Consider the following 23,639-nt stretch of genomic DNA (forward strand, 5'->3'; position numbering starts at 1 on the left):
GCTGCCTGTTTATGTATTGTTAACCCCCATTATACGGCCTTCTGCTACTGCTCGTGTTTCACAGTCCACAAGTGCAAGGGCATTGAAAATCAGGGGTGACTGACTGCATCTGCAGGGATATGTCTTTGTTTTTCCATGCCGTCTCATTAATTTTAATACTGTGGTCTGGGACCCTCCCCCACCCCCCTCCAGTGTGTCTTCACAGCTGCCTCTGCAGCGAGGGGCTGGAAATAGGAGAAGGCTTACAATGAGGGGGTGATGGTTGGTGGTAAACAACCCCCGATGATTCTGTTTTTCACAAGGCTCGAGTAGCCTTTGTTTTCTGCCCTAACCCATGTTTCCTGTTCCCATGTCTACTCTATGCCTTGGCCATATTCATATAAGGTATTGCACATTTGTGATACACTAAAGCTACATTTCTTTATACTATGGCTTTACAATGTTGCATGTGTCCAGAACTGGAAGTTGCCACCCCACTTGTTTACATTGCTTGTGCTCTTGAGCCAGTTTACATGACTAATTGAGGAAAAGTGCCTTCTTTTTTCTACCCTGAGAAGGAAGTCAAAACAGCACAGAAGTCCTGGCGAGAGTGAACAGAATGTTCTGTTCTTCTCTTCAAATGATTGTCTACTGTTCCACAAAGGGCTTCCCTTGCCGGCCACAGAGGACTCCTCTGGGTCCTAAAGCCACCTACAAAAAATAAAATAAATGAAACCGTTTTCTTCTCCGGGCTGCTGCTAGGCTAATATGTCTTTTTAAAAATGCAACAGAAAAGCAAAGACTTAAGAACCTTTGCACAAGGTAAAATAGTGCTAATAAAGCACATAATCCCATCACCTGGTCTTTCAAAATAGCCAAGGCTTGACAAAATGCCTTTCTGAGAACATTTCACAAATCTAGTTGCATAGTTGAAGTTGACACAAACAACAGTTAATCAGTTAATGTATTAGAACTGGCTGCAAAGCAAATAGATCTATATTATACACACCCATTTATTTTTTCCTTCAGCAGAACAGTACGGCCAGTTCTTCTGCCCAAGACCTTTGAATACAGTGTATCTGCGGTATTTGGCAGCATTCCAGTACTTTCTGTTTGTCCATGGGCGGACTTGTAAGGGTCTGAAAGTGTGTGTACAGCACGTGAAGCTGGAGTACAGTATGAAAATACATCAGTCTCCTGAGCAGTGAAATGAAAAGGAATGTGCAGTGGACATTAAAACTTCATTTCAGATAAGACAGAAAAACAAATATTAAGACATAATATTTGCTTAAAAATTAGCTTGTTTCTCTCAGTCAAGAAGAAAGCAGGCCAATGTAAATAATATTTAAGACTTCCAATCAGGTCATATTGAAGGTTATTGAAAAGTTAGGGTGTTCCTTTTTTATTTAGACCCTTTTCACCAGTGCAAACTCTATGCATGACAAAGATGATCTCAAGTTAATCCTGACTTCCTGAGGATGTACCAGTTGATGTGGCAGCAAACAAAATGCAGAACGTTTCAACCATTGTTTTCATCACACAGAAGTTTTTTTTTTTAATAAATTGTGGCTAAATATTACATATTTTCAGCATACTGCCTCCATCCGTGAAATGTGGTTTGCAACTTTCACTGATAAGTGTAGTATACTGCAAGACAAAATGGGAGTGCATTTTTATTGATCCTACACTTTTACATTGATCTATAAACCTCTACCTTTAACAAGAGACTGTTCAATTTAAATTGTTGCTATATTAAAATAGTATTTCATTATTAATAATTAATTTACGATTTATGAAATCTCAACATTAAAATTTAAAGTAGATATGCAACATACACTCACCGAACACTTTATTAGGTATATATTAGACTTATTTTTTAGACTTCTACTGCCGTAGCCTATCCACTTACAGATGTGTTGTGTGTTCAGAGATGCTCTTCTGAATATACAGTCGTAATGTGTGGTTATTTGCATTACTGTCACCTTCCTGTCAGCTTTGACCAGTTTGACCATTCTCCTCTGAAGTTTCTCATTAACAAGGCGTTTCTGTCTGCAGAACTGCTACTTGCTGGATTTTTTTTTCTTTATTATTATTATTTTTTTGCACCATTCTTTGCAAACTCTACAGACTAGCGTGTGTGAAAATCTGAGGAGTTCAGCAGTTTCTGAGATACTCAAACCTCTGCCACCAACAATCATTCCACGGTCAAAGTCATGTAGATCATATATTTTCCCCATTCTGATGGTTGATGTGAACATTAACTGAAGCTCCTGACCTGTAACTACATGATTGTATGCATTGCACTGCTGACACACAATTGGCTGATTAGATAATTGCATTAATAAGTAGGTGTAATAAAGTAAAAATGTTCCTCATAAAGTGCTCGGTGAGTGTATATTCCTTAAACTTTACAAAGTTATCATTATTTTTCTAAAAACAGGAAAACGGGTATCTGGATGTAAGAAAAGAACACCACGCCTTTTGGTAAAGAAGAAAACAAGAGGTTCCCTGCCAAATCCTTATCATGATTATATAGCATTCAGGACAAAACATTTCATAAATGTGTTTTGAGGAAGTGGTCACTCTAATCGGATTGGCAGTTCCATCGGAGAACAGTTTTATTGGCCCAAGTCAGCCTCCTCCTTTTATACATATATTTTAAAATACATGCAAGCAGAAGTTGTGTTAAAATTTAAACAAATACATGACAAACAATAATTCAAGTTTTATTTTCTGTCATTCGTATAACCTAATCAAAGAGTAACCACATTATGTAATATTGCATCATACTATTTGCAATAAGCTCTCCAGTGAAAACCAATAACAGTAGGCCTTAGGACCCGGCGTGCATGATTTCTATCTTGGTGCAGGCCTTGCTTGCATGACGCCATAGCTACAGCTCAAGTACAGGGTTCAGATTCCTTACTTTTGAGCTTGTGCTGAATTTTGTATAAAATGATATAAAACTAGCAACGTGCAATTACCAACTGAAATAGGCCGACGGAAATCACATCATACTCGATATAAAAACTCGATTAATGCAATTACTTTTAACTCGAAATGATCAGAAATGCATTTTATGTGGGGCCTACACTTTACAATGAATATTGATAGCAATTTTATTTTGAACATATGAAATAGGCTAGCCTACATGGCAACACACGAACTATGCAATCATTATAGCAACTTTGCAAAGGGCAAGAGTTTATATTTAACATTGTAAAGATACTTTTCTTCCAGTAGCCCACAACTAAAGAACCTAAACTGCAAGAATATACTTTTCAATTCATGACATGCGTTCAATTAAAAGAGCAAATTTCCACTGGCAATAGTTTAATTTATCAAAGTAATTTATCGTTTTTTAGCCTATATTACATTAATTAGTTAAGCTACCACACACCTCCAATAAACAAAACCACAAAATGCAGTGGCTTGCAAAAATAAGATAGAATAAAATAAGGCTACAGAAATTCAATTAACCCTGCCGATTACTTCGATTAGTCCGCCAACACGTTTGGGGCCTACGTGTTACTCTGAATGTGCCGGTATTTTGTTTTCTTTCTACTCCTTTGAGGAATAACCAAAAAGGGTTGGCGTCACTCTTAGCACCCCAACCCCCATTAGGCTGCAATGTTACCGGGCAGGATAGTACGCTAGGAACGTGCAGTACAACCTGATTGGCTAAAAAGTATATGCGGGGCGGTCCTTTGTATAGTCTGCATCGAAGCTATTTAAACAGCTTTGTTATTGAAAGGACTGCAGTGGCTCGTTCACGGTCTTTGGGTGGATGTACACAAGTTAGCGAAGAGCCATACAGCAGTCTTTTGTTGTCAAAGATTAGTGTAATACCTAGTATTTGTATGCTACATGGTGAAAATTCTGGAAACGCCACAACAGAGCTCACATTAAACAAACGCGATGTAAGTATCCACATGATTATTTAACTTTTGTCATATTTTTGCAGTAGCATAGGGAACATTTGACATCGTTCATTGTTAGCTTGGCTATAGTGAGTCTAATGCAACATTTTCAACATGTCGCTTGCATAGTATGGTCAGACCTAAATGGAAATATTTGAATGTAATTGTGTAGGCTATATGTTTATACTATAGGCTATATAGCTTTGTAGCTATCCATTGTACCCTCAGGTCTTAACAGTGTTTTCTGTTGCTGTCTCCCGCAGATCACAGGTGATCGTGTGTTGAATATTTTGATTATTTCACCTGAACGAATCATGCCTGTTCGTTGTACGAGCTTGACCTCCGACGGAAGTTTTCCTCCATCGCCGACTGATGATAGCACTTCTAAACGTCTTTCCTGGGGGAAGTTGGTGCAAAAATTAACGGAGTTCAGCGGGGCGAGCTTCAATCATAGCGTTGACTCCGACTCTGATAGTTGCAGCCGGAGTGATTGTTCAGATTCTGGTACGTATACTATACGTGTTCGATCACTTGCATGCAACTTGTATCTATGGACTGCAATATTGATAGGCTGATCTTAAATGATAGTGTAGGCTTATTGACTTTCAGTAGCTAAATGTTGCCTGGGTGTTTTTATAAGTCTGTAATCTCCGATGTGTTTGTGTGGGGAACTAAAAGTCGCCTGCGACTTTATTTAGCCTATAGTTCTTTATTTGTATTTAATCAGTCCGATTTGTGAATGGATATTGAACTATCCGTGCGTACGTGAGTTTCTAATAAGTCAGTCATTCAGTAGTAGCCTGTGGATGAAAGATTTTAATGATGCAACTTATTTTATCTCTCCAGGGTCGGACTTCCTGTCTGATGTTTCCACTAGCGATTCTGATATGTTCTACGACCCCATGGAAGAGACACTATGTGAGGAGGTTGTGGAGCTTATTTCAAGCAGTCTGTCAGATGCCAAGGACGGGCCCTTAAAATGTTCCAAACTCCTCATTCCGCATCAGCTCTTGGAGCACATCGGCCAAGAACTTCGTCACCTAGCAGCAAGTGAGCCCTGCGGCCTGCGGGGGGCGCTGATCGACCTGTGTGTGGAGCAGGAGGACATCTGTCGCAGCGTAGAGCAAATAGCTGTGGACCCATACCTCGTTCCCACATTCCAGCTCACGCTAGTGCTTAGGCTGGAATCCGAAGGACTGTGGCCCAAGATCCAGGGCCTCTTTGCCGCACGGGCGCACTCTACCCCAACCGTGAAACATGCCCTGAAACTTAGTACTGGATTCAGAGTGATCAAAAAGAAACTCTATAGCTCTGAAGAGCTGCTCATTGAAGAATGTTGATGCCAGGGTACTTAACCACAGCCAAGTGACAGTAGAATAATTGGCATGGCTGATGATACTTATTGCCTTGGATAGCTTGTGAATACTGCTCATCTGGGCATGAGCTCAATGTGCCATTTGTAACGATAGTCCAGCGGGCTATTATTTGACTTATGTTTACTGCTGTTCTGTTCTTGTGGTTTGTGAAATGGGCCTGTTACATTCCCATGTCTATGATCACTGGATGAGTTTCCATAAGCGCTCTAAGATCTAGGGTATCTGTTTTAGTCAACACTTCTGATTTTATAGGTTCATGAAAAAGAAGTATGTTTATTGGTAAGCATTTAATGATATTCACTGATAAGCAGCACTCTAGGTACTGGAGTAGATTCTGCACTTCTGCAAACGGTTGTAAAAGACTAAGAGCAATGTAAATGGTGCTTTTTCATCTTTTGATCTAGGATACCTCAGTTTCTATGGAAACCCAATTATGGCAGCTAGCTATGGTAATGTAGCCGTATTGTAGCCTATTATGAAAGTTTCCATTTTTATTTTACTCCATTAAACTTTTTTTTAAATATTATATGGGAACAGTTTATACTATGGCTTTGACTGGGCATGTTTTGTGAATGATGAGTCCATAATGTTCAAAAAGTTACTTGCTTCCAGTTAATGGGCCAGTCAGTTGTTACCAGAGGTCCACAGTTGTTACTGTTGCAGTTTTTCTTCTGTTTAGCTTTCACTTGTGCCTCTTAATTTATTTGATATTCAAATATTCATATTGCACTGTTTTTGTACTTTCATTAAAGTAATAAAATGCGCAATAAACATATTTTCTCAGAATATTGTGTGATTGTTGTCATTGCGATTCTGAATAAACAATACAGCTTGTAGTGAGGTGACCTACCTGTTCAATTAAGTTGTCAAAACAATCCTTTATGAGCACAAGGATTCCACACAGTCATAGTTTTGTAGTCCAAAGTGCCATGCATGTACAATCAGGTTCAGAATTATTGGCACTCTTGATAAATATGCACAAACATACAAGCAATAATATGGTTATTGACAAACTTTATTTTCCAACATGTGTAAAGTAGTGTGGTTGATTCTTTTGAGTCATTAATCAGGCAAAGTCTTACATTTTTCTCATTTATTTCCCCAATGATGTTTGAAGTCCACACGTTTGTGTTTTTATTGTCCTCCATAAGGACTTTCTTCGTGTCACCCTACCAAATAGTTTGTTGCTGGTATGAGGTGGTGTTTTATGGTTATTTTTGAGACTTGGTGGCTCCAAGATGCAAGCAATCTCTGCAATTCATAAACTGTGATCCTTGGGTTCTTTATAGCTCCCTCACCATCCAGGACAACGTGAACTTGCGTCCTCTTCCTGGCGAGTTTGTAACAATTCCATATGTCATCCATTTCTTTTATCCTAATTAGTGCAAGTAGTTGCAGTGCATTGAAATGGAACACAAGTTTTATGTCAGAGATAGTTATAAACCATCAAGGGAAGTAGACCTGCTGCTTTTGAGTCAGCCCATCTAATCGGAGACTTAACTTACATTGGACACACATTGAAAAAATTGATCTTGGTCAAAACATAAATGCGCATATTGATAAATATGAGAAAATATAATAAATACTTTCAAAAGAATATGCTTGTCTGTGTGAACGGTTTCCACTGAAAACATTAGCACAAGGCCATTATTTCAGACACGATACGCTGTAAGTCTATCTAAAAGTTACCATAGATTGATCATCCTTAATAATGAATTGTTATAGACGAGATACTATATATACATTTTAGTCCTCTGCAAAGTTTTTCATCGTAAGAGTGACATCATATGAACTGATAGTGAGAATGAGACCATGCCATCATCGGCAGCTAGATATTTGAACGTTCCTATGCGTGTAGATTCCGTTTGGAATCTCTTTTTTCCACTTATTTGTTTGTTCATTTTTTTATTATTCGTTCGGTCGTTCATTCCTTAATGTATTTCGCTGACATAGCATGATTAGGCGTAATCGAAATACGCACTCGGATTTCCTAAGTGTTGCTCAAGTCTCAACAGGCTCAACAGGATTCATGGCTTTGTGAACGTGCAGAAGCGCTCGTCTCGTGCTGCAAGCATTGCATATCCTGGGCTTAGTTGATGAATCACCCGACTGACGCTCACCGAATTCCCTTCTCTCACACCTCCCCCAAAAACGAGGGTACAGAATGTGGCACGTACAACTTTTACGCATGCAGCTTGGATAAAAACCCAGATATCCCCAATTTGCAAATCAACGGCTGAAATGACTTTTAATTTAGCCGACATGAACGAAGAGATATTTGTATTACTGCAGTAGCCTACCCTACGTGCAAAAAAACAAATAACGAATATATTTCACACTGGCTACTTTTATTTTTACTTCAAACAAAAGCGAATGGAGAAGACCATGGCAGTGAACTGGCAATGGTTCAGAACAAGCCAGCACGATTTAGTGAGGAAATGGAACTGGCTTCTTTTTTTTTTACACACGTTTTCTGAAACCATACCTCAAGTAATCAAAACTCTAAACAAAAAACACAACACCATTTACCATGCTGGAAAAAACGCACAATCTCTGACTAAATACAACATTTCTGTCAAAACCACATTGAGACTTCTCAAAATCATATTTTTGTGTCAAAATTACACACACATGCATCATATGAATTAACCTTACTGAGAACCAATTGAACACTGATTTGCTCAATGATAAAAAAACACTTATGAATATCTTCACTTATCAGTAGGCTTATGCCTTTTGAATTTTCAGTGTTGCACATACAAACTATAGACAGTAGTGTTGGAAATGTTGGAAAATCTGGGGTGGGCAAGGAACCAGTTATGGACCACAGCAGCCAGGTGGAAACGTTGTCCCAGATGATAATATACATGGGTTGATCAGGTCTATCCATCAGTGCTGGTGGAATCATGATGTTGTGGAGGGTGTCCAAAAGGTGATCAGATGGGCAGTATTGTAGAGTCCAAGGTTGGCATGGTGTTGGAGAAATCCTACCACTCCTCCATCTCTTACTCTTACTCTGACTCTCACTGCAGCATTGGCACCCATTGTTCACCAATACAGGAGAGCATAAGCATCTCTGGCGCTTTTATTCATGTGTAAGTTGAGATTGGTAGTGTCTAAAATGGCAAGGAGGTAATGTGACCAATTGGTCATTTGTGTTCAGCATTTGGATAGCAGTTCTTTCCATGTCAACACAATCAATTACATTCATGAGAATTGTGCCAAAAGTAGAGAATTGGGACCTTAAAGGGTTCTTTGTCTTGATTCCATAGGGTATACTTTTTAGTTCTTTCTGGAACCCTGTCATAGGTTTGGAACCCTCTGTCACCCTCCCATACAAATAACTATTTTGCCAAAAAAAGAAACCTTTAACTATATATGCTTCTTCTATGGAATCCTATTGGAACCATTGTTTAGAGTGGTCACTGCCAGTCAAGGGCAGGTATTGCACAGATGTGCATTACCAGTTATTTCCTGAGTAATAAACCCTTCCAAAGACCCTAGCTTAGTCTAGCCACTCTGGATCATCATTGTTTTCTGGCCTCAACCAGAGCAAGATTCAGACTTTTTGACTCATGGCCTTTATTATTATTATTTTTGTATATATATATTTTTTTTTAATCAAATTTTTTGCTTATCATATTTCTTCCATTTCACTTGTTTTAAAACAACATACAAAGAGAGGGAAAAAGTCATGACAACAAAGTCCAGGATAAGAGTATTGCCTGACATGAAGCAAAAGCTTTTATAAATGGTTACCTGTATGGTGGCAAATTATTACCCAATTCTTGGCAGCCTTCACAACCAGTATGCAAACAAGTTTTGTTTTAGACTATAAATCGACACTTTCAGGTTTCTGAACACAACAGAATTAAATCACTCCAAGTGCAACTTTCTAAATGTCCACATTTTGGTAATTGCCTAATTTAAATATGGTGAAATCTGTCAATACTACGCAGTTTAGACTTCCCAAATTTTCCACTGTAAGCCACAGAGAGTTCACATTTCACCAAAATGAGGTCAGACATGTACTTTTCCATTCAATAGTCTATTGAGCAATGCTTATCATGTCCCCAAAGTGATATTATTGCTGATGGCATATGCAGCCCTGTATGCTTGTATGTACATCTTTTGCAAATAAAAAAAATAGTATTCTAGTATTATAGTAAAAATAGTTGATGTATGTAAAAAAGCTATATGTAACCATATGTTTAATGACATTTTGTGAGATTGCAATTATATTGTGAAAAAACAGGGGAATGTAGGCATATTTAAAAAAATAAAATGTGCACTTTCATGTATTTCAAGGTGAAAAACACTAAACTTAAAAAACTGTAAATAAGGCCCAATGATTCTTCACATGATTGCCTAGTCTTGTAATCAGAATTCATTCAATCATTCAGTTATCTTCTGAAATATTTTATTCAAGATTTTTGTTCTTAAAGATTTGAGGCAAGCTTCTCATTACAATATAAATGACGTCTCGTTAGTCAGGATTACAGAAAGGGATGCATTTAGGGACTGGATAAAACTGGGAAAAATTACTCCTCTCAGGATAAAAACATTTAAAACAAATGAAACATTCAAAATGAATATATACACATTCTTATTTAAAAAATGAAAACCAATGCAAATGCATCGCTGATCCTGAAAATTCTCACATGAGCTCACAGTATAGGCATTATTCAGAAGAACTAGATAAAGCCATTATTAGTATGACTTCAATAAATTAGTGTTACACTATACAGCATCTGAAATGGCACACTAAAAAGGCATTTTCAGAATAAACTGAGGACTGTATGGGGACTATACCTGCACCTACAGTATGTGTGTGGCAGATGACTTTAACCATGTAAGGAAGACTGGATTTCAGATAGCCTGGAACAGCTTGGAGTTCCCATCTTTAGAGCACTTTGGTACAAATCGCTGTCTCCAAAATATCGAGCTCGATACAGCAAACCTTCCTCTGCAAGACAAAATAGCACACTGTAAATGATTTGATAGTATTTGGATGAACTCTTGTACCAAAAGTTACTGTAGCTTAGAATAAGTAAGATGAAACTAGAGAGCAAGGATAAGTTCATCAAGAGATAGTAACGGTACCTAGAACAACTAAAGTCAATTTAAAGCTAAATTTGGTTGACATGCAAGGTTGAAATGCTAAATATCACTATAGTAATCACCTGGGTTAAACACATTAAAGAGTTAAGCTGTCAGCTTTTGCTGTGTGCTGAAAGCAACTGCTCACAGAGGGACAGGGCAGAGACTTAGACTACATCCTCATACTATTGCACATGAAAAACCTAACAGTAACAGAGAAGTTTCCCGTGCATTAAAAACACATCAATACCTGATGAAAATACATTTCCCACAGGCATAAATGGGTTGCCTTTGACCATTTAGATTAGTAAGGCTGTTGCATTTTTTTTTAGAACATTCCATTATTATTTCTGTATGATTTTTTTAGGCTAATGATAAATTTGCATTAAAAATCATAAAACCATGAGAAATTGTTGCATGAAGAAGATGTTTTCCTTCCATGGTATTAATTTAAAATAGCTGAATATCCTACCCCTAATAATAGCCCTAACATTAATCATATAATTATATAATTAATTATATAATCCAACATCTAAACATTCCCATATCTCTACATTTATATATTTTGATCTATTACCCCTTCAAAAAATAGTGTGTGTTATAGTGTGGTAAAAGTAATATAACCATAGGGAGAATTAACATACTCTGTTGTTTCTCTTTCCAGCAGTTGTTTCTCAGGTTGGAGATGTAATCATCTTCTACGCTCCTCTCCACATTCTTTAAGTTGATTCCATCATATTCCGTGGAGAACTGGTCACCCACATAGTAAGGCACCCCAAGGCTCTCTGTGAGCCTCTTATGAGTGTGACCTGCCGACCTGCAAAGGGAGGCACAACCACACACACACACACACAGGTGGTAAAACATATGGGAGACACAGACCATTACAAAAGCTACACAAATGGAGAATTGACAAACTGTCTGAATGAGTGTGTGCATGATACATTCTGTCATACCTCAACTAGCCTATTATTAGCTAAATTCTCACAAGTATAAGAGTGTGGGGAGTAGACTGGGAAGACTTACGTAAAGGCATTTTCCAGGTGCACATAGTCAGGAAATATAATATAAGGGGACAATTGACCTGGACCAATCAGCAGGTTGATGTGAGTAAGGCAGTCACTCACACGATTAGCAAAGAGAAGACATTTCAAAATCCTAAACTTTTTGATGACCTCTACAAATGCAAATGCAAATGACTCAGGCTAGAGGACAGACCCAAAACGGCTTCAAAGAAAGAAATCCAGAAAAGGTGTGTTTGCAATGAATGCTGCCAACATCAAAGAAACCCGTGGGGATGAAATAGCTTTGTTAATGTATGACCACTGTGTCTGCTGCAAGGGAAGTTTAACCGCTTAATTGAAGTGAAAAGCTTCTCAATTGGGACATGAGATTACCTATTGATTAACTGGCTCCTGAGCTGAGGAAATAACGTCCATCTATTTACACAGGATTGGTCAACTATACTCCATCATTGCACTGTCTGTTACTTTACCAGACAGCAGATGGATCCAATCAATTTGGACAGAAGTTGCAAAGTAAATCTATAATCTCCCGAAATCCCAATGAAGGGCATTAGGGGGTAAAAAAAAGCCCTGGAAATCCTGGACAGCTTTTCCAGTCCTACACATTGATCACCATATACATAAAAAAAATCTATAAATAGTTAAGACAATCAGATTCATTATTATCACCACCATTCAGAATTTTGGCCAATATAGGCGTGTTTCAATATAGTTACATTCAAACTCACCAGTTTGCGAAACCAAAGTACAGGGCTTGCAATGCTTGCAATACTCACAAGGTTGCAAGGCTGTTCAAATGAATTAAGTTGTTTTTGTGGCGGGCTGAATGAAACCTTTGTTGGGAAGGTGGGAGGGGGTCACTCACGGCCTGAGGCTGAGGCTGTAGGGGGGTATGGGCACCATGAGCTGGCTGATGGCCGAGACGATGACCAGGATGAGGATGGGCATCAGCTGGACAAACAGGGCCAGTCCCCCCTGCACAGAGACCACAGACAGGCAGCCAATCACAGGCCAGTACACCTCCCACACCCAGCTCTCCCGTTAAAAATATCCCACCCCAAAAAAAGACAGACTGCTCCAGAACCCAACAAGCCACAGTATGATGGGGCAATGAAAGTGACAGGGTAGCCTAGTGGTAGGGTATTTAACTGGCAACTGTAGAGCTGCTGGTTTGAGCCCCTGGTGGGCATATGTGAATCTGTCTTGGTCTCTGCCTCAGAAAAACAGAATCTCAATGCATCTTCCCTGGTAATTTTTTTAAGCTAAAAGCCATTTGGATTTATGTACGATGTAAAATATCACACTGTGTGAGCCAAATCCACTCTTTGCTCAGCAAAACTCTAAACTGATGGTAAATACTGAAAAGTGATAAACAGGACTACATTTCCACCAGTTGGATGCATTGATAAATCCAAGCATGACTCAGCTGTATTCATTCTCTATTGTAAATAAGAGGCCACCAAATGCCAAAGTCAGTCAAAGCAAAAACCTATTTCCACACTTTATCCCAGTGATGTGAACAGCATGGAATATGGAATCAACTAAACTTACTTTGACCCAAACGCTCAGAGAAGATGTGACTGAGCAGTAAACTGAGGCAAAAAATTATATATTTTACTTACTTCCCGCTGCTGTTGTCTTCTCGCTGGTCTTGGGCGATAGGTGTACTGCATTCGACCATTACTGTATGCATGAACATTACCTTGAGGAAGATATTAGCGAAAACATGTTACAGCAGCAGGAGAAATAATGGGTAACAATAGCTGCCTTCAACGCAGGTTCTCACATAAAGCTGAAGCCAATTACTTATGAATGACATCAAAACATTGGCAAAACATAATTTATTTGAAACAAATGGCTCCCTGCTGCAGATAGTAGCTTCTTTCTGGGCCTTCGGCCTTTGACCTTCCACAACGACTCATTCTGGCATACTCTCTAGATTGTTTGAGGCGCCTCCCTGCAATTCACAGAGCTTCTCACTAGGAATTGATGGCATTTTCACAACCAGTGCTTGTCAAAAATCAAACAGCTCATTAGCATATCAGTCGTAGGGGGAATAAAGCTGTCTGAAACATAAAGGATAGCAGGAGACAGGACAGCTCTTCTGGTCAGACGCCAACCACATAAGCCATTTTAAAACATTAAATTTGTTGTATTCTTATTCTTTCTTACTTTGCACAATTGGTCATTATTTATACACTTGCATTTTGCCTGGACAGTAGTGCTCCAATATTAGAATCGGAGGTGGTAAGATCAAAAGAAGCATGAAATACCATTACATCCTGAATCTTACCTTGTTGTCTTAAATCTCCAAGTAACTCAAAATGTTAATTTTGTCACAATAGGCACATTGTATGCAACTGTATCCAAAGATAAGCCAAGATAACCAAACTCCAAAACAGCGATTATTTTGAACACAGCTGAGGGTCACTGAACACAGCGGCCCATATAATTAAATACAACCAGATAGCAGCAAAAGAAACATGACTGGATAGTAAGCAGACTGAAAGACTAAATTAATTAATTGGTAAATGTTACATTCATTTTTTATAAAATGTTACAATTTACAATTGCCATTTTGTTTACCTATTTAAAAAAGTATTTATTCATTTTTGCTAAATCTTTTCAGAATTTTAAAGATAACTTATTATCATAACTTATTTACAGTACTGTGCAAAAGTCTTAGGCACCTGTATAACATTCTGTACAGATAAGATTCCTTCAAAAAGGAAGTTTGGTGTTAAAACCGAGAGAGAGAGAGAGAGAGAGAGAGAGAGTGAGAGAGAGAGAGAGAGACTTGACTCACTTGAAGGAAAGCCACCCCCAAAGAACATGTTGAAGAGATCTTCAGGTGAGATGTCAGCCTCAAAGTCACCATTCATTTGGCCGTCCCCAGATGAGTGTGCTCTCTTCTCCCCAATGTGGTCATACTGCCTCCGTTTGTCAGTGTTACTCAGTACAGCATATGCATTGCCTATAGCTGCAGCAAAAATATTAAAGGGATTGAATGAACCAGTTTCAATCATACCTCACCTCTGACAAAATGGCAAACTGAAAAGCAATGGGAAATCGTGGCATGTTTTCAATGGAATAAAACTACACAGGGAGACAAGCCTTGCGGTGTTTTACCATTGACAATGAAACTGTTTTGCGTACGAAACGCAATACTGCCACCCATTGACGAGATTGTGGTACTGCAAAAGAGGTGGAAAGTTTCAAAGGTTACCTTTAAATGCCTCTGTAGCACCCGGCGCATGGTTTTTGTCTGGATGGAATTTTAATGCAAGCTTCCTGTAAGCCCTTTTAAGATCGTCTTCAGAGGCATCTTTGTCAACAGCAAGAATTTCATAATAGTCTTTACATTCCTTAATTCTGCAAGGACACAAGACGTGTGAAAACAATTCTGAAATCTTAATATGCAAATAAAATGAAACCATAAGTGCACGACATAAGCGATCCATCACTCTGACGTTCTTCTGAACGCAGCTCCACGCAACACAAGTTGTCTTTAAAAAGCTGGGTGATTTTTTGAGACTGTCCACCTGACAAATTGCATGTGAATGAAAAATCTATTGCTTTGATCCATAGGAATATTGCATTACATTACAGTTACTTAGCCGATGGTCCCATAAAAAATAAAAAAAAATCCTTCATTTAAAGAAGCGAACATTTTGTCAATAAAGCAGTAAATTATTTTTTAAAGCACCTTTTTACGGAGTCCAGTTGGTCTGTAGTGTAAGACCTGGCTGTTTCTGTGGCCTCTTCCCTCGGTCGCCGGGGCCTAGGGCCAGTTCGCGATGGGCCACTTTCATTGGAGGGTTGCCCATTCCTTCTTATTGACTCCAGCAGTGCTGGAACGTCATTCCGATTGGGTTATTCACTATCACATCCTGTACTACATCACACAGTGATGCTCACAAACAGCTTACATGGTCAGAAAGCTGGACACCATCCAGTGAGCATTAACATCAATCAAAAAAAGGGCAATCGAAGTCACTGTTAAAACCATACTCACAAATGTATACAAAACATTTAGACAAGCTTTTTCGCTAGCTAACTTATAATAATCGAATGTACAATGCTATTGCAGATATAGAAAAACACTAGCAAACAAGTGTCCCTGCTCAAAAAAACAGCTCAAGCTAGGTTTCAAAGCAGCTGGTATTTCAAGGTTGCCACAGCTGATTTTAACACCAGGGGTACCATACAATATTTAACGATTACATCAACTGGAGCATTTGTTGGGCATCATGTTTTGCCCCAAAAAACAATTTTCACATCTAGATGTATTTGAACGTATTAGCTTAACTACAGACCGTATTGTAGGCTACTGTTGATTTACAGCTTCCCATGTGATCATGATCTCGACCTGAATAAAAGCATCAGAAGTCTGATATTTCGCATTTAACGTTACATTATACCCATCTGTTCAGTTACACTTGGTTCTTGCCAGCTGACGGCCCTACCAACATTGATTCGGACCTGTCAGTTTGCATTACACAGGTTTAAGGTCTTACCCTTCGCCTTATCCGTTGGAAATAGTTGTTGCGCCTTTTCTAGAAACCTCCGAGCTTTCTCTGGTTGGCTGTTTCTAAGTGCACTGATCGCAATTTCAATGCAGCGCCCCGCTTCATCCTTGTTTACGTCCATCACGAAGGAACGAATAAATAATTAAATAATTCGTACTGGACGGCGCTCATTGATGACATCACGACGAGGCGCTGTAGTGTATTTTGCTATCTGTCCAGATCATTAAACTGTTACAGTTAGAGGTGATCGTCCAAAAATAAAAAGAAACCAGGTCTGCGCCCGAAATCAAATACTACACACTATGCATGCATATTATAATTTGGCGTACATAAGGCTGCTTATAGTATAGCTTACCAGTAAAATGACTTTTCGGACACACTACATCGACATAGAACGCTGACACTTTAAACACAGTGCGCGTTGATGACGGCAGCTAGTTGATGTGACTTCGTGTAATGAAAACAGATTTTTTTAAAAAGATTAAATATATGAATTGATTTTAAGCATGTTCCGCCAAACAAAGTTAAAGGTAGTACTTTCGTTTAAATTGTTCAACTATATCATAGATTTGGTTTGAACACCGCCCTACTATTTGCTTGGGTCGTGACCTAGCGCAATGCACGGTGGTATACTCGTACCAGAATAGTGTCCAGTGTCGTACACTTGTCGTACAATTCGTGATATTTCACCGAATGTAGTGTGTCATCCGGGTAGCTGTAGCGCACTCTTGTTAACACACAAGGAGACTCGAACACACTGCTATTATTTTGACATCCGAAATTGTAAAATTGTATGCGAGGCAGTCGAAGAACATAACACAGGCACCTTTCGTGTTGCGTTTACAGCACAAAAAAAGCAATTGGAACGAAACATGCTCATGTATACCCTGGAGTTTAAATAGAATTCTGGCCACATTATGCCAAATAAATACTGAACATCCCAAAGTTCATTATATGTTTTTAGCCCCCAAGCTGACCAGTAGATGGAGCTAGAGTCAAATTTAGCAGGCTGAACTCAAATTACCTGATTTAGTAGGGTTGCGTGGGTATCTATGGGGTATCTATCTTACTATCAAACTGGTCAAGATAAGGTCCTTGCTGAGCTCGTAAGAAATAATCTTGCAATTTTGCAATGATATATTATTGCCCTTGGTTGGTCATTTCCAGCAGTAGGAGATAATTCTAGATAATGAAAGAGATAATTATTCCTTTGAATTGGTTTGTAACAAACTGGTAGATTATAGATGTAGGCCTACAGTGGGCTCCAGAATTATTGTCACCCTTGATAAATAAATTGGCACAGAGAATACTGTAAACTGAAAAACAGTGAGTCAATGGAATCAAATCTTACATTACTTACAATATATACTATATTTTTACGTATTTACTAATATAATTTAGTAAATGTATGTAATAATTAGCATTAATACTGGTTTTTATTCCTAGAATTTGTGATACAGCTAGAGTATGGTTGGATGGATTTTTGACCATTCTTCTATGCAGAACTTTTCAGAGATATCCTTTCAATATCCTTGAGTTTGCATTTATGGACCTCCCTTTTCAGTTCAGACCACATGTTCTTGATGGGATTTTTTGATGGCCATTGCAGCAACAACCTGATTTTCTGCCACACCATCCTGGTACTTTGATGAACCCATTGATCTCCTCAGAATGCCTGTCACAACTGTTGTCTGTTCTGGCTCCAGGGTGGTGGAATGACCTTCCTGTGGAGGTCAGAACAGCAGAGACTTTGACCACCTTCAGTCACAGACTAAAAACTCACCTCTTCAGGCTGCACCTCTCCCCACCTCTCCTGATTAGTCCTATGTAAGATGTTCATCATAGTTATTGCACTTATGTAAACTTGTTTTATTGCAAGCGTTATATTTGCTTAGAATATTATTGGTGCATTTGTTTGTTTGTTCTCAACAGATTAATCTACAGAGTCCAAGTTCTTATCTATGTGGTCACTGCTAGCACTTGGAACTGTACTTCCCTTTAGGGTTTTCAGTGCACTGGTCCCTGGTTATGGTTATGCACTCTGTTGTACATCGTTCTGGATAAGTGTCTGCCAAATACCTGTAATGTATAATGTCATGTCCCTGGACCACTGGCAACACAACATCTCCAAAACATCAATCACCTTGGTATGGGTATGACGTGCTTGTCCTTGTATGCATTCCTCTTTTTCAGCCAAACATGTCGATGGTGTGTATCACATTCTGAGGCGATCAGGGACACATGCAGCAACCCCCCCCCCCCCAAAAAAAAAACAAAAAAACATGTAGTTTTCCTATGTATGAACAGAACATATAGATAATTATCTGAACATATAGAATTTATTAAGAATTTACTCATTTTGGGACCCACTGTATGACTTAGGCAAAGTTAAATTGAAATTTGTGCTTTTGAGCTCTACATTTACATTTTACATTTTAGTCATTTGGCAGACGCTTTTAATCCAAAGCGATTTACAAGTGAATAGGTCCTTCCACAAGTCAAAACATCACATCCATAACTAGGAAAATACACATGAAATGCTGTTCTAAACATATAGTCATCATACGTGCAATTTATTTTTTTGGGGGGTTAGACAAGGAGGATAGGGATATCAGAAAGGGGGCGGGGGAAATCAGGAGGGAGGACTAAGGTAGCTCTATGGTGTACATCTTTTTCTTGTCCTCCTCACCTTTGCACCAGTTAGATATGCATTTGTTTTAAAAACTGTTACATTCCAGTCCGCCCTAAAGATGTAAAATAACAATAGCACAGATAACAGGAAATAAAATCTCGTTATGCATCTGAAAGACATCGAAGATGTAAGTTATACTTTATATCATACGTTTCCAATACCAGACTCGTGTTTTCACAATAATGCTGGATTAATTATCCTAACAAAGATAACACTCACTCAGAACATACAAACTGCTGGTTTTAAGTTCTCCAGTAATTTGACTCGGACTATTGCCTAAACTTGGTTAATTTCAATGGTTAAAACATAATTTAAATTAGGGGTTACTACTACGTATTGTAATGTTCAATAACCAAACTTTGCTGAAGTAAAAATGCCTAATTTAACTACTTTTATTATTATTTATTATAAAATCAAGTAAGAAAACAAGCACTTCAATTAATTACATTTCGGCATTTTCGGGAAATGACGACGGATTCCGGTCAGCGTTATGAATGTTCTGCAGTCGACGCGACTTTGCGGTTTGCACATGGTGAAATACATTCCATCCAAATTTAGTTAACAGCCATTAGGATTGGTCAAGGGTGAATCAGACATGTTTTTTGCATCGCTCCTGATTGGTTCTGTTGGATCAGACGTTGTAAGCGGTTGTCGCGTGTGAACTTCAGGGTAGTTTTGGCCTACAGTAACCTTTTGGCGGTTTTGTAGAAGCCCGCTGACGTCGCTCCACCTACTGCCCGGCGGATGGAAAGAAGATACAGCCCTACCGCCCAAGAACCAATAGGAAGTCCTTGCCACCTCCTCATCAGGTAGGTGTGTCCATAAGCACGAGTCACCCGGCAAGTTTATTATGCAATTTAATTGGCGTGCCTGAAGGACAGTGGTTTTCTTTCGAATATGCTCCCAGACAGATTCGTTAGCGAAATATTTGACAAAAGCAGCCTACTGCATGGATTTAAACGAGGCTAGCCACCTGTATCCCCCCTGATTAGACCCCCCATCCTATTTTTCAGCCTCCCAATACGTTTTATATATCGGTTTATAGCCCTAGGTAGCACGACTCAGTGCCTGATAATGCTCGTTGATATCTACACTATTGAGAGGCACACTTCGTGAGATATTTTTGCCAGATTTTGCACCATTTAACAAAAAAAGTGCAGCTGAACGTAAAGAAACCCGACACTCTCATCCATTACTCGTGTGTGACTGCGCTTGAACGTGGATCGTTTCATAAGAGGGTTGACTGAATAATAGACTAAAAACAATTAAATTGCTGATACGACAGACATTTATCCCACAGTTGCTTTTGCCATTGTAGCGAGTGAGCTAGAATTACAGCAGTTGCCAACAATGTAGTCAAGCACAGATTTAGCAGGCTACACAATAGCAGCGAGTGTTTTTTAAAGCATGTAATGGTCTATTTAATAAGCATTGCAAACAAGACTACTCGTACACACATAGCAAAAATAAAAAAATAATATTATTACTATCACATATCTGTTGTGTCACTATCACCTTTGGTGAGAGCTTCTCATTGCAGTGCAGTGAAAGAGGAAGAAGCTCCACCATTGAAAAATAGCATCCACGTGTGCTGTGCATTGTAGCTATTTGTTGGAAAAATGCCAAGGGAATAAAATATAACACTGCACACTGAATAACCAAAGTTATTTATTCACTTCAGCAGAAAGTCTGAATCAGGTTATTTGCCACATTAAGACTGCAGGGTTTTGAAATGCAGGTACATTCCTTTCACACCTCTACTTGAATTACTTACACCTTGTACCTGTGTGTGCTGGTGGGTGTATGCATGTGCCAATTTTCTTTTTAACAGTCAAATGTCACTTCTTTTGTTCATGCCCAGATGCATAAGTAAGTCGAGCACTAGCACCATGCCTCAGTCCTAATCTTTCTTTACAATACACTTGTGAGCCTTGCAGGCTTTTCCATGTTCGGCCTCCATGTTTTCCCTCGTCCTTCATTGGCCTCTGGGGTCCATAGCAGTGTTATTTCCAGTAAATCGTTGGGCAGTTTGTATTTGTCTAGGATCTTTTTCTAACCATTTTCTCCAGGGGTTGTGTCCATACGTATGGTGGCATAAGAGGAGGTGGCACCATGGTAACACATGCCGAGTCATTGTTGTGTGTATCACAGAAGATAACTTATCATTTAGCGGAAACTTATATTGTCTGTCTTCAGTATGGAATTTGTGGTGGGGTTTCCACACAGTAGGTCAGAACAGGTAAAGAATTCAGGTACAGAAAGTAAAAGTCCTCTCCAGTATTTTGTTCCAATCACCTGCATTTGCACAATCCAATGAAATCAGCTACTAATCATTTCACTAGCTACTGGAATCAGCTACTAATCATTTCACTAGCTACTGGAATCACCTGGCTGACTTCATAGATAGAAGAACACATGGCAGGACTCCTAGATTTACGAGACATTCTGGTACTCCTTAGTACAGTGCCAAACCCAATACTGCAGACCTGTAGTGTCTGCAGGATTCCCTTTATTTATCAGCAGTCAATTAAGACCTTGAGAATAAGGTTTGTTTTTATTTATTATTCTTTAGCCAATCGATAATGAGTGCTAAAAGACAGAAAACTAGCACACAGTGGCCCTCCTGGACTGGATTCTGATTATCCTGACAATTTTCTAAATTAACATGTGACTGCACTACTGTATGGTGTTACCTAGCCTAAACATGATCTTCTGGTTCTTTTCTTTTTTTTTTCCTAATACCTGTTCCTGCAGGATTTTCTGTTCTACCCTCTGGCACATCATGTGATATGAGAACAGTACACCATGACAGTACATCCAGCTTAAGCTGCAGGGTGAGAGTCACAGAGGACACATCAACTTCAAGGTAATTTCAGTGTGAGAAGATAAACTAAAAGGGCAGGATATAATTACACATAAACACATACACTTAAAATAATTCTGAGGGAAAAAAGGACTGGTGATAGATATAATCATGGCACAGGTCTAAGAACACAGCAACGCTGGAGATGATTATCTACGCTTTTGTCTCTTCTGGTCTGGACTACCGCAATGCCCTTTTTGCACGCCTCACTAAATTCTCTCTAGACCATCTACAATGGCTTCAGAGGCTATTAAAAGGATCCAGAAGATGGTCACACATTTATACCCATTTTAGCCTCGCTACACTGCCTTCTCATCAAATTCAGGATAGATTTATGTCTTGTCATTACATTTAGGGCAATGCACGGTCAGGCTCGGCCTATGTTCGAGCTTCTTTGCCCTTATGCCACCAATAGGTCCAGAAAACAAAGCGATCAGGCTTTTGCCACAGTGGCTCCCAAACTGAGGAATAGCTTCCTTTAGACTAATGATCTGTGAGCAATACGGAAGCAGCAGCTAAATACTCACATGCAGACTGGCTTTCAGTTAACGTCTCTGCGTGGTCTTTGTTTTGTGGCTGTTTTTGTGCGTTTCATTATTTTTATTTAATTTATTAATTTATATTTTATGTCTCTGTGAAGCATGCTGTGAATTAATTCTTTGAAAGGTGAAACTTTTTCTTACTTACTTAGAACATTCAGGAAGAGAAGAATGACCTGAAGCAAATAACCTGCCATTGGGAGAATGAACTGAACCTGAAACTATCATTACAAACTCAAATTTAGGAAAACAAATGTTATCTTAAATGATATAGCATATTGGTACTCTGGCCTGAGTGCCAATGCCTTCTGGACTATGCCGTGAATTGTGTTATATTTCACATGATCATAGTTCCCCCAGGACATGCCAATACACTTGGGAAGCTAAACTGCAGTAACCTATCACCATTAAAAAGGTAATGGTAAAATGGTAAGAAATCACACAGACACAGTTTGAATTAAAGCTATTTCTGATAAACCTGCATCCGTTTCATGTAAAGACACACTTTCCAATAGGGTGAATATAGGAAAGGGGTGTTATTAGTCAGCCCAACACAGCTCACAGAAGACTTTCTTATCTAATTCAGATTTTCTTATCATTATACTTTATAATTCCAAAAGACATAGTGAGCCCCATAATTCATTGGACAGGGCACATTTTGTTATTTTGGTTCTGTACTCTAGCACTTTGAGTTGATACAGTGATACAATGAGGTTGAAGTGCAGACTCTAAACTTTCATTTGAGGGTATTTCCATCCATATTGGATGAACTTTTTAGAAATGGTCCCCCCATTTTAAGATACTGCAAGTATTTGTAGAATTGGCTTCACAGATGTGTTCTGCTAGGCAGGTGTATTCATTTGTGTCTTTAGTGAATGCTGAAGAGAGCTGCTGATATCTAGTCTTGATTCCAGACTTTGCAATTGCCTTTGGATATTGTTGTTGGGGTGTGATAACATGAGGAAGACAGCAGTGTGGATGCAAATTAAACTGGCTGTTATAAGGCTCAGAAATGAAAATCATGCTGAAGAAGAGACTGAAGGCAAAAAGTCCCAGAAACAGCAGGACTCAAAGATGGCAGATACCCAGTGTCAGGTGATGTCTATGAGTCACAGACTTCAAGCAGTCTTACATGCAAATGATATGCATGCAACCAAATATAAAATGTGTTCAATGTTAAACTGTTCCATATTTGTTGGTGCCCATAAATGTGGGGGACTATGTACAAAAGGTTCTTTAATTTCATGCGGTATGGATGAAAAATACCTCAAAATACCCTCAGTTTGCACTTCAAACTCATTATCATTGTGTCCTTTCAAACTCAAAAGTGCTAGAGTACAGAACCAAATTAACAAAAAATGTGTCTCTGTCCAATGAATTATGGTGCTCACTGTGTATGCACACAGATAAAATGCAACAATACTTTTCACTTGCTACTTCTCAAGGCCCAAGTGAAAAGTGTATTATGTGAGCTAATCGGTCATACCAAGTTCTTGATGGTGGATATACATTTCTATGTTTCTTTTGTCCGATCCATTGACACTTCATTATTTGGACACATGAAATACAACTTGAGCTTTCATTACTTTATAGAGAAACAGAAGACAGAATGGAAA

At 38.8% G+C, this 23,639-nt stretch overlaps 2 protein-coding genes across 2 annotated transcripts; one reads left to right on the forward strand and one right to left on the reverse strand.

The window, feature by feature from the left end:
- The first annotated feature begins 3,731 nt into the window (after window positions 1–3,731).
- Window positions 3,732–6,061, forward strand: ddit4 (DNA-damage-inducible transcript 4). The gene is made up of 3 exons (XM_061231727.1): window positions 3,732–3,899; window positions 4,163–4,403; window positions 4,746–6,061. The coding sequence occupies exons 1-3, from the start codon at window positions 3,840–3,842 to the stop codon at window positions 5,237–5,239; spliced, it is 795 nt and encodes a 264-aa protein (XP_061087711.1). The 5' UTR covers window positions 3,732–3,839; the 3' UTR covers window positions 5,240–6,061.
- Window positions 6,062–9,678: 3,617 nt separating this feature from the next.
- On the reverse strand, window positions 9,679–16,372 carry LOC133121703 (dnaJ homolog subfamily B member 12-like). The gene is made up of 8 exons (XM_061231094.1): window positions 15,918–16,372; window positions 15,107–15,251; window positions 14,627–14,772; window positions 14,207–14,380; window positions 13,023–13,102; window positions 12,266–12,375; window positions 11,020–11,192; window positions 9,679–10,241 (listed from the first exon to the last, which is right to left on the reverse strand). Exons 1-8 carry the CDS (start codon window positions 16,048–16,050, stop codon window positions 10,120–10,122), a joined length of 1,083 nt encoding a protein of 360 aa, XP_061087078.1. The 5' UTR covers window positions 16,051–16,372; the 3' UTR covers window positions 9,679–10,119.
- Between the last annotated feature and the right edge of the window lie 7,267 nt (window positions 16,373–23,639).

This window comes from Conger conger, chromosome 2, assembly GCF_963514075.1.
Source record: "Conger conger chromosome 2, fConCon1.1, whole genome shotgun sequence".
Lineage (NCBI taxonomy): Eukaryota > Metazoa > Chordata > Actinopteri > Anguilliformes > Congridae > Conger > Conger conger.